General features: G+C 45.1%; 1 protein-coding gene across 1 annotated transcript in view; it reads left to right on the top strand.

Annotated features, from left to right (window-relative positions):
- Positions 1-12,977, top strand: part of SCN8A (sodium voltage-gated channel alpha subunit 8) — a 122,893-nt gene extending 109,916 nt beyond the window's left edge. The window contains exons 21-26 of the mRNA XM_052640752.1: positions 1,905-2,189; positions 3,968-4,021; positions 4,495-4,632; positions 5,630-5,734; positions 8,243-8,513; positions 11,830-12,977. Of these exons, the coding sequence (XP_052496712.1) occupies positions 1,905-2,189; positions 3,968-4,021; positions 4,495-4,632; positions 5,630-5,734; positions 8,243-8,513; positions 11,830-12,977 (2,001 nt within the window). The remainder of the gene's footprint in view (positions 1-1,904; positions 2,190-3,967; positions 4,022-4,494; positions 4,633-5,629; positions 5,735-8,242; positions 8,514-11,829) is intronic.
- Positions 12,978-15,096: the final 2,119 nt, after the last annotated feature.

Below are 15,096 nucleotides of genomic sequence, written 5' to 3'. Positions count from 1 at the left end.
TCCTACTTTAGAGAAATAGTCATTTCATTTGTAGGTCATCCTCCTTTTGCATGTTCTTTTGCACATTTCATTGCCTCGTAGTGCTCCCATCAAAGGGTGAACAGCTATAGCAAGAGGAGATTAAATTCAAGTCTGATCACCTGACAGATTTGGTAACATAAGTAAATATGAGTATCATTCTCAAAAATAACCTTGGGGAGTTTCCAGATTTCAGATATCCTGGCTCTCCTTGTTCAAAGTGATGAAGAATGGAAGTATAGTTATTTTATTCTAAGGACAAAACTATTAGATCTAAGAGAGATTTCTTGGTCTAAGAATTAAGAAATAACTGCCTCTCAGTCTAAAGGCCTTCATACATGAATTGGAGAAACACAAACCTAATTTTTTTAATTTAAGGTAGAGTGACTCCTTAGCAGAGTATCATTGCCTTTCTGATAGAGGACAGAAGAGACAGCTCTTCTCAGCCACAGGTTCCAATGAGTGGCATTACGATCTAAGGCACAACAGAAGAGGAAAATCGGATCCTGATCAGGCTCAAACTAGAGCCCAGAGCTGCCCCCTGGTGTTCTTTGTACAGCACGGCCCTTTTAGCCCTTCTGGTCCTGTGCTGGTTGGCAGTGGATCCTATCTGCTTCCCTACACTGAAAAACGGATGCAGGAGCGTGGTGATTCTTGTCACCTTCTTCTAACAAAACATGAGTAGAGTTTGTTTATATCCAGGATCTCTATTTTAACTCCACTTACCCTCCGAGGATGCTAGAAAAGAAAAGAAACATGCTTCCCATTTCAGGGTCACCTTTCTGGGCCTTAGCAGTCCTTCTTAAGACAACAGCAAGTAAGAATCAGGGCAGGAATGATCACCAGCATTGTTTTCTGTCTCACTACCTGAAATGCTATTTTTGTAAGCCCTTTGAACTCCTCTACTGAAAACTGCTACAACAGTGGAAGTACTGTCTAGCTCTTCTCATCTGAGGTATGAAGCAAAGTTAAAAACAACCCAGAAACTTAGATTCCTAATGGGACTTCTTTTCCTTTTTTTTTCATTCCTGAGTCTACTGTAGTCAGTGATTTTTGACAAAAGCCAGTTTGGGGGCTTTGAAGAGCAGTGATCTAACCCGAAACTCTCCAAAAACCCGTTTTCCAGTAGTACATTGTGAAGAGTCAAGTCAAACTTGACCAGAGAGATATCAGGATTAGCCAAGCAGGGGCCAACTCAGACTGAGAAGCCTGCAAAGTCAGAAAAATAAAAAGGCTAAAGAAGAATAATGAACCTTGCGTGAAAAACACAACTGTTCAGATTTTATTTTATACTGTTTGGTAGAGGGAATATAGCTTTTTTTTTTTTTTTCTTGAGCCTGCAAAATGATGCATGCTCAGCTCTTGCCTGAAATAAGATAACTGGCCTTGCATAGTCATAAAAGAGACTTCATGTACTGTCGAGTGATTCACTGCTAACCCCTCAGGGTAGTTCTCTGTGATTTTGAACAGTCTCACCTTGATTTGCAGAGGGGGAATGCCTGTGGAAAGGCAGCTGGCGAGCTTGAAATCACTCAGATTGTCCTGTGAGGGCCATATTTCATGAGTTGGTAAGAAGGAAGACTAGACAATGAAATGATTTTTTCGGTCCCAGATTGGTGCTTAGGTGAGAGACCTAGGTCAACTTGGGCAGGGGAATTTGTGTTCAATAAAATAAGTAATTTTTAGAATTCCCCAAAGTATATTTCAGAGAAATACAAACTTTTGGTCCTGTTTATGGATCTGTCTGATTACCCTAATTCCAAAGGGAACATAATGTTTCCATAGTCATAACAAGCCACACAGTGTCATTCCCCTCCTGGAAATCAAAAGAGTGTGCGTGCCTGTACTTCTTGCCGACACTCAGCAACCTCCCCCTTCCAATGCAGGTGGTGGTGAATGCCTTGGTGGGCGCCATCCCCTCCATCATGAATGTGCTGCTGGTGTGTCTCATCTTCTGGCTGATTTTCAGCATCATGGGAGTTAACCTGTTTGCGGGGAAGTACCACTATTGCTTTAATGAGTCTTCTGAGATCCGATTTGAAATTGAAGATGTCAACAATAAAACAGAGTGTGAAAAGCTCATGGAGGGGAACAACACAGAAATCAGATGGAAGAACGTGAAGATCAACTTTGACAATGTTGGGGCAGGATATCTGGCGCTTCTTCAAGTGGTAAGGTTGTTTTCAGTCCTGTGAGAATTGGATGGCCAGCAGAAATCTCATTTCGTTCTTTCTCAACCCTATGTCCAGAATCAGGGTTGCTCTTAAGTTGGGGGTCACTGTCATTTCCCAAAGCAGTTCCAGGGAGACACCTCTCCTGAGTACTGTGAGGTCTCTAAGACCTCAGTCAAGGGAATCTGTCATTGTGCTCAGAATTTGAGTTCTGCTTAGCCACAAATAAGGGTTTTTGCAACACAGTAAGGTTGCAGAGAGATCACCTTCTTTCTCTAGAAGTATGTAGTTAAAGAGAAAGTAGGTAAGTCACAGACCAAAAAGAGAAAAAGGGGGCAATTTTGATGGAGCAGAACAATTCCATATTACTGCTATGCTAGAGTTAATTGAAGAATATGACAATATGACGGTGCTATGATGCTGCCACTGTATCATCTCAACCGCAGATAAAGTTCTCAGTGTATCACAGCAAGAAATGAAGCATCTCATCACGTCTAGTTTTCTCTCTGGCCAGTTTTTTGGAGTGTTTGACAAGACAGTATGATGCAATGAAAACTCCTGGGCTTTGAAATCAGATGTAGGTTTGAGCGACACTCTGATGTTTATTGGATATGTAACCTTGGACAAATTACTCAACCTCCCTGAGTCTTTTTCTTCATCTGTTAAATTTGGATAGTAATACCTCGCATGGTGGTTAAGAGGATTCACGGTGATTTATTAACGTTCCCTAGCACAATGCCCGGCACACAGCAAGCACATGCTTAATTAATAGTTTTGCTATTATGTTTCTGTGATACTATTACAACTGTTTCTGCACCATATAGTTTCTGGGAGTATTAAATGTGATAGTCCAGGTGAAGCACTCAACTCAGCCTTGAGTATAGTAAACTCTTCACTGTTAGCTAGTAGAAAGAGGCAGAGTTAATGGGATGAGCAGTGGTTTATCCCATTCCACAGCTCTTTAGTTGTTCTGTCCCAGTTCAAATAATTGGACCCACAAATTGAACCAGAATTAGAGCAGCTTCAAGAAACCAGTGCCCATTAGCTGGCCAAACTTTTTATTGAGTCCCCACCATATGCCAGGCCCTGTGCTTGGGCATTACCAGGGCCATCAGATGAATAAAGAACTGCCCAGGCCCTGAGAAAACTTAGAATCTGGTTGAGTTAATAAAATATAAAATAAATGGTAAACTTGGAGGCTGTTAAATTGGTTACCCATACTAGTTTCCAAAATCAGGTTAGGCACAATGGGAGAATTGAGTAGGGGCTGCCCAGGATAAAGCCAGTACTGCGACTACAGTAGGTAAATGTGTTACTTAAGAGGGAAAAGTTCTGATTGAGGTTTTTTCTTAGTGCAACTATGAATTTTTCAACCCCCCCATTACTTGTTTAACACATTGTAAAAAATGACTCCTTCATGGAAGAGGGGTAAGTTCTAAGTAACATCAGTAGATCCCTGCCACTCATAAATATGAGTTTGCCCGTGCTTTAGGCAACCTTCTTAGACTCATTCTGAAGACCTTTTGTAAAAGTATGGACTCAACTACCATTGTCAACACATTTCTTTGCCAGACTTTGATGTTATACTCAGGGACTTAGACGAAGCTCCCATGGGATCTGTATTAACAAACAGAAAAACTCTGTGTGCACATGAGGCTGCACCCAAACTCCCTGACTTGTGTTCTCACAGAACCTAAGCATGCCTTTTCGACCCTACCTAGACTCCCACCCACCCACCCGCTAACAGGCACAGTCTAATGGCTGACTCTGTTTGCCAGGCAACCTTCAAAGGCTGGATGGACATCATGTATGCAGCTGTAGATTCGCGAAAGGTAAGGATATACCTGGTGAGATCACAACCTTCTTAAATGATTAGAAAGCTCATGGCATGGTGAAGCTCAGTCAAGAGAGAGAGAGAGGGTTAGAACAGTTACTGCTTGTCTTATTGATTATAGATCACTTTCCTCCTCTCAGTGAGTTATCAACCACTCTCTTCCAGTGGCTCCAGATGGTTAGGCTGTTGGCTTTCACCTGAGCCTCATGGAGCTGTCTCCTCCTCCGTGCAGACAGCCCTCCCTTCTCCTTCCCCTACCAGTCTGCATGTTTTCCACCTATGTCCTGGCAGGAATAACACCGTCTCAGGGCACGACCTGCCAGTGTGGAAAAGCAGACAGAGTCTAGGGCTCCCACCCCAGCTTGCTCAGTGGCTCAAGTGGTTGATGTAGCTGATGGCCTTGCCGTGTCAAAATCTATCTGATCCCCCAAGCTCGGAGCTGACTCTCTCTTCTCTCCTGTCCTTTGACAGCCTGATGAGCAGCCTAAGTATGAGGACAACATCTACATGTACATCTACTTTGTCATCTTCATCATCTTCGGCTCCTTCTTCACCCTGAACCTGTTCATTGGTGTCATCATTGATAACTTCAATCAACAAAAGAAAAAGATAGGTCTCCTCCCCGCATGGCCAGCGGCCAGAGGTCCACCCAGACGAGAGGCGCTTCTGTCCCTCTGTCTGGAGAAAAACTCCTCTTTGTTTAGAATCCACATCATGACATCACTGTGGCACAGCCCCACAGTACATTAGCCCCAGCCAGCTCGTTGACTTCTGCTGGATTTTGCAGTGTGAGGTTTTCCACACTTGTTACACCAAACCAACAATTTACTGGTACCAAATTTACTAGCAATTATTGAGGCTCTTTACTGGGTTTGACCTCCCACCAGAGGGAGGTTGGGTCCCAGAGGGTCTAGCAACAGCTGAAAAGGAAAGCAGCAGATGAACAGCTTTAGTTAGAAGTAGAAACTGTCTCGTTTTGTCATTATCTTTGTTCCTCCCTGGACCACCAGCACATTGGGATTTGAGAGATCAACCTTGGAAAGCTCACTTCCTCACTTGTCCCAGATGGTTAACACTTTTTCTAAAGCAAATTGAAAAGATTACTCTGGTTCGTTTTCCAAATCAAGTCTGTCCCAACAAACTCCAAAGAACTTCTCAAATTGCTCCCACCAAGATTTCTAAATTTTTGCTGTTGTCGGAAATGGGCCACTAGCTAGGACTTGAAAATCTTTTCATTTTAAAATGTCTTTTTCAAGAATTGTGTTAGGAAAGCAGGCCCCCCTAAAATTTATGAAGATGTGTTTAGAATCATGGCTCTCAAATGTACCCTTTCCTGAGGGTCTGTCAGTCTGTTTTCTTCCTTCCTTCCTTCCGATCTCCTAGCAGGTCTCAGAAATCCCAAAGACAGGTATATTTTTGAGTTAGAAAAGTTGTCAGGCCTTCCTCACTCTGGGACAGCCATTAGCTAAACTGACCTCTGGCTTACAGTGAAGAGGGTGATCCCTGGTTTACAGTGAAGGGCGTAGGGCCTTCCGGGTTCTCAGGGCTGCACCTACAGCAAGTAAGAGCCAGTTGTAATTGCGCATTCTCTTTTTCCCCCCTTTACTTTGGAGGTCAGGACATCTTCATGACCGAAGAACAGAAGAAGTACTACAATGCCATGAAAAAGCTGGGCTCAAAGAAGCCACAGAAGCCCATCCCCCGCCCTCTGGTGAGTTCGTTGTGCCGGCCCAGGGCAGGTGGGACTCCATATGAAGACACGGCAGAGTTACTGCAAAGAAAGGAGGGGGCCGATGAGGGGCAGCCTGTGCCCCCCAGTCTGCCCCTCGCTGTCCATCCACAAGATGTGAGGAAGGGAATTTCCTGGCGGTCCAGTGGTTAGGACTCTGTGCTTTCACCATCAGGGGCTCGGGTTCAGCCCCTGGTCAGGGAACTAAGACCCTGTGAATCATGCGGAGCGGCCAAAAATGAAAAGATCTGAGGAAAAGGGAGGACGGGTTACGGTACGGGGTGGCCTTTGTGTTTGCACCCAGCCTTTTCTCAGAGCCTTCCTCTGGTGGCAACAGAATCAGCATGTTGACCACGTTGGCTCTCACTCTGGTAGAGAGATGTTTGTTTTAAGAGAACACCTAAAAACTAACAGCAGAATGTGAAGTGAAAGCTGGTCTCTCCTATAAGTACAGGACAGGATTTGGTCATTGTTTTCTCCATGCTTTCCTTAACAAGTAAGTCTTTCCAGGCATGTGCCTGAAAGTGAAAGAAATGCTCCTGTGAGAGCAGGAGAGGGTGAAACTAGGGAAGTTTGTAAAACAGACTTGGGGAGAGGGATTCTGCATGGCCCTTGTGTTGGAGATTGTCCTCTTGCTTCAGAGAAGGAGATGCTGTGTTCCTGAAGTCATACACCCTGCTAGGTGGGATATGACCCCCAAAAGCCAGGCTCAAAGTTCCATCTTCTGTAACTTTTATTTAAAATAAAATTTTAAAAACCTACAGCAGAACTCTTAAAAGCGTACCTGACAACCTAATTTGTAAAAGTAAAAGTGGAAGTATTTTGTTGAGTCAAGAATGGGAGTCCCAGGTTCAGGCCAGCTTTCTGAGAAGAGCAAAAAACAAGAATGGGTGTCTGAGAGCCTTTTCCTGACTTAGCCCCACAAACCCTGTTCCTGACGACCTCCTCTCCCCAGTTTCTGAGGGCGAGGGAAGCCCTTCCTCATTGCAGAACAATGTGAAAACCACCAAGTGAAGTAATCCTAAAAACAAGCATATGCTTAAGTGCCTAGGTACCCAAAAAAATCAGGGAGCTCTTAAGAAAGAGAATGTTTTTTATATTTCTTCGATGTTAGTTTCCACAGTGTGATAGAAGTGTGGCCAAAGGGAATGGAAGAGGGCCGACGTTTCTAAAGCTCTGTTCAGTTCTTTGTACATGGGACCCTGTGTGTGTTTTCTCCCCCACTAACATAGAAATGCTCAGTGTGGTAGGAAGTGTTAATAGTTATTCCACAAATAGTTACAGATCTCCTACTGTGTACCAAGCACTAGGCAAAAAGTGATAAAATTTAGACACCACCATCATGGAGCTTACAGTATAGTGGGGCTGTAGATAATAAATAAGTAACCAACTAATTATAAAATGTGGAATGTTGTGAGAAAAAAAAATGCACTGAAGGGCCATGTTAGAAAATAATGGAAGCCTGGCGTGGAGGATCTCTTCCAACAGAGTTGGGTCTATTTGAGCAGATGAAAAGGAGTCAGAATGCCGGGGAATGAGATCCTGGAAAAGCAAATGAGGCCTTAAAGATGGGAAATACTAGTGTGGCCAGGTGGTGATGGACTAGAGGAGGGGGTGTGAGGTGAGCAAGACCAGACTGTGGAAGGCACTTTTAAACCAGGTTAACCACAGGAATGCGGTTGCAAGCCTGATGGGAAACCGGTGAGAAGTTTTAAGTAGGAGAGGGATGTAATCCATTTGTAAGTAATCAATACTTGCCACTGTGTGGAGACTGTGTTGTATAAGGGCAAGAGAATAAGCAGGAAGACCAGTCAGGAGACCCTTCTAGAGGTCCAGAGGGAAGACTGTGGTGGCTTAGGCTAGTGTAGGGCAACAGAAATGGAAGGAAGTGGGTGAATTCAAGGAAGAATCAACAGGGCCTGCAGTGCATCGAATGAGGGATGAGGGAAATGGAAGAGCAAGAATGACCCTTAGATTTCTGGTTTAGATACTGGATGAATAATCGCAGTGAGAAAGGAGCACGTTGCGGGATGGTGAGAGAAAGGACTTGTTGAGCTCAAGATGCTTACGCAGTGCCGAGCAGACAGCCCAGGAGTTCGGAGGAAAGATACAAGCGGGACGAGAAAACACTTGGGAAACTAAGCATAGAGGTAATGGGTGAGCAGTAGGGAAAGAGGGCACATGAGCTCTCCAGGGAAGAAAGGAGAGATGGAGGGAGAGCACAAATGGCCAGCAAATGAGACCAAAAAGGGACAGCTGGAGAGGCAGGAAGGCAGACAGAAGCGTGTGATGGCATAAAGAAAAGAGTGGTGATTTCAAAGAGCTCTTGATGAGGAAACGTTGACGGTGCTCTGTGTCCGTCTCCTGCTGCTGGCCAGCACTGCACCCGAGAAAGCAGAGAGAACTTGGATTCACAGGGTGGCAGCTTCCACAGTCTGCTGGGGAAGGTTTTCAAGAAGCCTTTTCTGTCTTTCCTCCCTCCCCACCCAGAACAAAATCCAAGGGATCATCTTTGATTTTGTCACTCAACAAGCCTTCGACATTGTTATCATGATGCTCATTTGCCTTAACATGGTGACGATGATGGTGGAGACAGATACTCAGAGCAAGCAGATGGAGAACATTCTCTACTGGATCAACCTGGTCTTCGTCATTTTCTTCACCTGTGAGTGTGTGCTCAAAATGTTTGCCTTGCGGCACTACTACTTCACCATTGGCTGGAACATCTTCGACTTCGTGGTGGTCATCCTCTCCATTGTGGGTGAGTGGGGCAGGAGGGGCGGGGGAAGGGACCCGGCTGACCCTGAGAATGGGATTCCTGGGAGTGCAGCGAACGACACGGGGCCGAGGGGCCCACAGGGTTACATCCATGGTGCCCTGAGTCATCTTGTGGGTCTGCCCCACATTGCTGACATGGGTCAGCGAGTTTCTGCAAGTGTTCACGGAAGTCTTGGATTCTAAATTCTGTGGTTGAAGAGGGGGAAAAGATTAGATTCGGTTCTTGCTTTCAAAGAGTTTACATTCTAACAGGGAAGGTGTAAAAAGAAAAAATTGTATTTTAAAATCTATCAGTAGCAGTATATCGTGAAAAAAGTCCTGGTAAGACATTGTTACATTGGATGTTAATGAGAATTCTGGTGATGATGGCTGTGTTAACACTTACCGCTGTTGCCAATACTCACGAACTACAATTTTATGGTGACAAGTAGTTTGAGAGTTTCTTCACTTGTGTTATCTCATTATGACAGCCCAGGAATCAAGGTATTTTATTATCTTTGCTGTGAAGATGTCCAGAGTCACTCAACTCAGAGGTGGCTGAGACAGAACTCAAGCTGGTTTTTAACAGTGACTTTGTGGCATTTGTTTAACCAACAAAGGGCCTGGAAGGGCTGGTGTCCTGGCAGGCAGCGGAAATGCTGTCCTACTGACCACCCTCCTCAAAATTTCCCTGCCTTCCTCACAGTCTTCTCGAATGATGCCACGGTGCCTTGGTCCCAGGTGGGTGTGACTCGAGCCAGAGTGCCCGAGACAGGGAACCAGTCCCAGAGCTGAGGTGGTGACTGTGGGCACCAGAAGGCAACTCTCCTCCCACTGTCTAGTTCTGTCCTCCAGAGCACCATGTCCAAAAATGTGTTGTGTAATCTCACATATTTCTCCTCAAGGAAAGAATCCCATAATGAAACTACTTTGGGCAACACTGTACATTGCATTTCCCTTCAGAGGGTCACAGGGCACATTAGCTCACAGGAGGCGCTTGGAAGTCTTAGAGTAAAGAATTCTGTTTAAAACGCCATCCCACCTTTATCCAATCACAACACCCTGTTTTCAAGTAATAATAATGTTTCTCAGACTTCAGTGGAATATACTCTGTGCCAGTCATCATTCTAAGTGCTTTACATGTTTTAATTCATGTAGTCATCACAACAGCCCTGTAAATATCCTGGGGAACCAAGGCACAGAGCAATTACTAAGACATGCAGCTGATGAGCGAGCAAGCCCAGCCCCTGGCCTCAGCTCCACACTCGAAACCTCCCACCAAACACACTTTGGATAATGCTGCCCTTGACCACTGTTCTTGAACTTTTTCTGCCCACCCATCACTGAGTGGGATGGAAAACCCACAGATCAAACCATGCCCCCTATTTTCAGATGGTACTTGAAAATAAGTAGGAAGAAGTGTTTCTCTTAATGCTTGGGATTTTTTTTTAATATCATTAATTTGTTCAGAAACAAAAGTGTAGGAAAAAATCTTTTTAAATTAAGAGGCGTTGGGGTAAAACTTACCCTGGCACCTCCTAGAAAGTGAAAAATGAAAGGGTTAGTCACTCAATTGTGTCCAACTCTTTGCAACCCATGGACTGTAGCCTGCCAGGCTCCTCTGTCCATGGAATTCTCCAGGCAGGAATACTGGAGTTGGTAGTCATTCCATTCTCCAGGGGATCTTTGCAACCCAGGGATTGAACCAGGTCTCCTGTGTTACAGGCAGATTCTTTACCGTCTGATCCACCAGGGAAGCCCAGCACTGGGTCTTGTAGGCACCTCCTAGAGAACCTCTTAAAAGTTGACTCCACTGCCTAGATAGCTGCCTGCTTATCTCTCGCCACTTTTCTCTGGCACAATAAAACATTCGCCTTACAAAACCTTACTCGGGCATCGTCTCCTCTCTGAAGCCTCCTCTCCATCATATATGGAGTGCAAACATCACCTGCATTACCTGACTTCTTAAGGTAGCTGGTTATGACTTAATTGAGAGGTAAAATGAGGAGAGCTGCGAAAGTCCTCTTGGGTCCCAGCTGAGGTAGATTTTCTTGAAAGTTCAAATGCCTCCCGAGATTCCAGCTCCAGACGAGACCCTAACACGTCTGTCTCCTCTGCACTTCCTGCACCTTGTCCCTTCCTGAGCGTTAAGATTCTTTCCTAGCATAAAACCTTCAACTAAGTCTTCTGCAGTTCACTGCCCCTGTGTTTACGAGTCCCCAGGATTGGGGGAATATTTCTTTATTTAAATGAAGTCTCTTGTGGGCTGAAGCTCACACTTGCTCATGGGGGGGCTCCACAGCAGGAGAGGACACTGAAGGAAGAGCATGTGGTGTCACTGCGCCCTTCAGTTGTCATTTCCCAGCCATTTCATTGCCTCTTCCTTCCGTGACCCTCCCATTTTCACTCTGTAGTTTTAAAGGCAAGTTGTCTGGTGGAGGTGGACCCCTGAAGGAATGTGAACAGAAACAGGCCCTTTGATGTGTGTGTTTCGCCCCCTACTTTCATATCCTATTAATGCCTTGACATTTTTATCTGCTGATACTGGTTTCTTATTTATGACTTTAAACACCAAATCTAGAAGCTGTGAATTAAAAACCACTCCTGAGAAGTCCCTTTAGTTTGCAGGCTAGTTTGGTGGGGTAAGGACATGGGGCCATGAGAAACTGAAAATGTCTTTCCAGAGCTAGGAAGAAAATGCCCTGAGAATTGGTGACCTTAGCAGACTAAGATTTTGCAACCACAGGATGGAGCCAGGACTTCTCATTCACTGTTTGTGAATGTGACAATTTGACAGCATTTTGGAGAAGAATCCATCACATCTCAGGAAGTCATGCACAGACAAATCTGAAAAAAAACAAAACCATTTAATACCAAAGATCAATCTCACAAACATAATGTTAGGTTTCAAAAGCAAATTAGAAATCTAGAAGAAAAAAAAATTAAGGCAAATTAGAGATCTAGAAAGATAGATATGGAATAATTCCTTAAACCGTGTAGGGTGCTACCTGTATATTTCACACACAGCAAAATTATGAAGACACTGAGACGATGCGTGCCACCTGCAGGATAGTGGTTGCTTCTGGGGGTGATGAGTGGAAGCAGACATGGTCTCTGTTGTTTTCTCTGCTTTTCTATATGTTTGAAACGTGCGACTTTCTTTTGAGAAAATTTTTTTTATTATGAGAGTTCAGATTGACTGGTAAGGCACTCACTCTATAAAGTCCTTTGAAGTTAAGGGTTCCATAGTGCCAGGTGACATAAGTAAAGAGAAAGGGCATCTCCAATCTCAGTAACATATCTCCCGTTCCCCTTCTTAGGAATGTTCCTGGCTGATATCATTGAGAAATACTTTGTCTCCCCGACCCTCTTCCGAGTCATCCGATTGGCCCGTATTGGGCGCATCCTGCGTCTGATCAAAGGCGCCAAGGGAATTCGTACCCTGCTCTTTGCCTTAATGATGTCCTTGCCTGCTCTGTTCAACATCGGCCTTCTGCTCTTCCTGGTCATGTTCATCTTCTCCATCTTTGGGATGTCTAATTTTGCATACGTGAAGCACGAGGCTGGCATTGATGACATGTTCAACTTTGAGACCTTCGGCAACAGCATGATCTGCCTCTTTCAGATCACCACGTCGGCTGGTTGGGACGGCCTCCTGCTGCCCATCCTAAACCGCCCCCCTGACTGCAATTTGGATAAGGAGCACCCAGGGAGTGGCTTTAAAGGAGACTGCGGGAACCCTTCAGTGGGCATCTTCTTCTTTGTGAGCTACATCATCATCTCCTTCCTGATTGTGGTGAACATGTACATTGCCATCATCTTGGAAAACTTCAGCGTGGCCACAGAGGAAAGCGCAGACCCTCTGAGCGAGGACGACTTTGAGACCTTCTATGAGATCTGGGAGAAGTTCGACCCCGATGCCACCCAGTTCATCGAGTACTGTAAGCTGGCAGACTTTGCAGATGCCCTGGAGCATCCTCTCCGCGTGCCCAAGCCCAACACCATTGAGCTCATCGCCATGGATCTGCCAATGGTCAGCGGGGATCGCATCCACTGCTTGGACATCCTTTTTGCCTTCACCAAGCGGGTCCTGGGAGATAGCGGGGAGTTGGACATCCTTCGGCAACAGATGGAGGAGAGGTTCGTGGCGTCCAATCCTTCCAAAGTGTCTTATGAGCCAATCACGACCACGCTGCGGCGCAAGCAGGAAGAGGTATCAGCAGTGGTCTTGCAGCGCGCCTACCGGGGACATTTAGCCAGGCGGGGCTTCATCTGCAAAAAGACAACTTCCAATAAGCTGGAGAATGGAGGCACCCACCGGGAGAAAAAAGAGAGCACCCCATCCACAGCCTCCCTCCCCTCCTATGACAGTGTGACTAAACCCGAGAAGGAGAAACAGCAACGGGTGGAGGAAGGACGAAGGGAAAGAGCCAAAAGACAAAAAGAGGTCAGAGAATCCAAGTGTTAGAGGAAAGCAAAAATTCAACATTGTACAGACTTAAAACTTGCAAGTGAAAGATTGTTTACAAACTTCCTGAATATTATCAATGCAGAACAGCTGTGGAGACACTTTATCCTGAAGATCTATACCAAACGTAGTCTGCTTACCACGTACCATGGTTGCATCTTGAGCAGTGACCTGCCAAGGGCAAAGGACCCTGCTCCCTGGACTCACAGATTTTCTAATGCTTGGGCAGGTGGTTACTGCATGTTCCACATCAGTCAATGCAACTTAGGACAAAACTAACAGGATACATAAAACAGAGGTGAGGCTGCCGGGACCAGTGTATTTCCGTTGCAGCCAGATGGATTTTTTTGTTTGTTTTTCATTTTGTTGATTCTCAGAAGCAGAAAGCATCACTTTAAAAGTTTGTTTGTTCATGCAAACTCTATTTGCATTCTTACATTAGTTAAGCTAAGCAGCAAAAAGAAAAAACACACACACTCATATTTAGCCCATGTCATTTACTTGTCAGTTTCTTTGACATAAAGCCGCATCTTCTCCACATGGGCTTCACGTGGTTTGGAGATGGGTGGGGGAAAACAATCAGGTTTCTTCAGGCTGAGGAGGACTTGCTCAGGCCGATTCCAAACATTGTGTTCGTTCAATGCGTAGAAATGATTTGCATGATGGCATGCCGTGATCAGGAGTCATGCATGAGAACCATACACCACAGGACACTACTAACCCTGTCCCCTGCACTGGGTCAGCCTTTGGACAGGACCCAGCCCTGCACCGTTCACTGTATTTGGAGAAAAAATGGTAAGCATTCCATGCCCGCTGCAATTCTTTCTGAATTCTTAGAAGTCTTTCGTACACCTTCTGGGTAGGGAAACATAACCAACCAATTGACCACCACCAACAACAACAACAAAAAAAACAAACCCAGTCCAACAAGCAGATGGATCCGTTGTGTGTATATGTTTAACAGACATCTCTAACATACAGCCATTGTTGCACATTTTGAAAGATGAACTCTTTAATGCTGCTCTGTGTCCCGTACGTGGGGAAACTTTGATCTCGAATGGCTTGTTTTAATGTCACTGTAAAACCAAATCTTAGGGCTAAAAACAAAAATCAAAAAATTTTTTTTCATTTTTATCTTGCAATATTTATGATGATTGTTTAACCTTCAAACTGGAGAACTGACACTTTTTGGGGGTAGAGATAAAAGTGCTATTCAGAGTAACATGTTATCTCTAGAAGGTCATTTGGGGAACTTAAAACCACCTTTCGTTGGGGGTAAAGGGGTGCTCACTTCATCAGTGTCATGTCCTTCTGCATTGTGGCTTTCTCCGGGCTGGGGTCCACATGGAGAGGGGTTTAGATATTCCGAACGGGCCTCTCTCTTCCATGGAGTGGTTGTCACAAGCTCAGTCGCTGCACAGTTCCTCTTGCCTGCATCACATTCTTGCACCATGCAGGGCTTCCTTTGCCCACAGAGGTGGGTGCGGGCAGCAGCCCTGAGCTATGGCTGTGGTTTCTTTCATTTCTTCTTAGAATAGATGGTCACTGGTGGGACCTCAGGAGAGATGGAGCCGCCTCTGAACCCAGCCCACTTGATTTCTTTATTGCACTGGTTCTCATGAGAAAGCAATTTAATATGAATCCTTAAGAACTTTCAGCTTCCCCCAGCACATTCCCTTTCAGCCAGTTTCGCCATCTGCTTAGCGACCTGCACATTGTCATTGGAGGGTGGCTTTGGCGGGGAGCGTCATAGCTTCTGTTCTATCTCCCACTTCCGGGAAGAGAGTTCTTAGTCCAGGGGTTTCTCATCCGATGACTAGATTTCAGAGCTAAGATGCTGCAGGTGAATGTGTCAGGAAGTCGATTCAAAGAATGAGGAGAGACTTCAGCATGCAAACCAAATCAAAATGAATTCTTCCTCAACCATACGGTAGAGGGGAAAAAACAACCCATAGTCAGACACACCAATCGGCCTTGCAGTAGGAGCACTTTGGATGTAATTTCACAGTCCACCTGACTAGTTTTGCATAGAACAAACCACAGCCAGTCAGTAAGCAGAGCTTCTATCTTGCTGGACCACTAGAAACTCTGTCCAGTTCTCAGAAGCCTGCTTCTGCAA

The sequence above is a fragment of the Budorcas taxicolor genome, chromosome 5, assembly GCF_023091745.1.
Source record: "Budorcas taxicolor isolate Tak-1 chromosome 5, Takin1.1, whole genome shotgun sequence".
Taxonomy (NCBI): Eukaryota; Metazoa; Chordata; class Mammalia; order Artiodactyla; family Bovidae; genus Budorcas; species Budorcas taxicolor.
The sequence above is the reverse complement of the archived record's forward strand: the minus strand, read 5'-3'. Positions and strand labels throughout refer to the sequence as shown.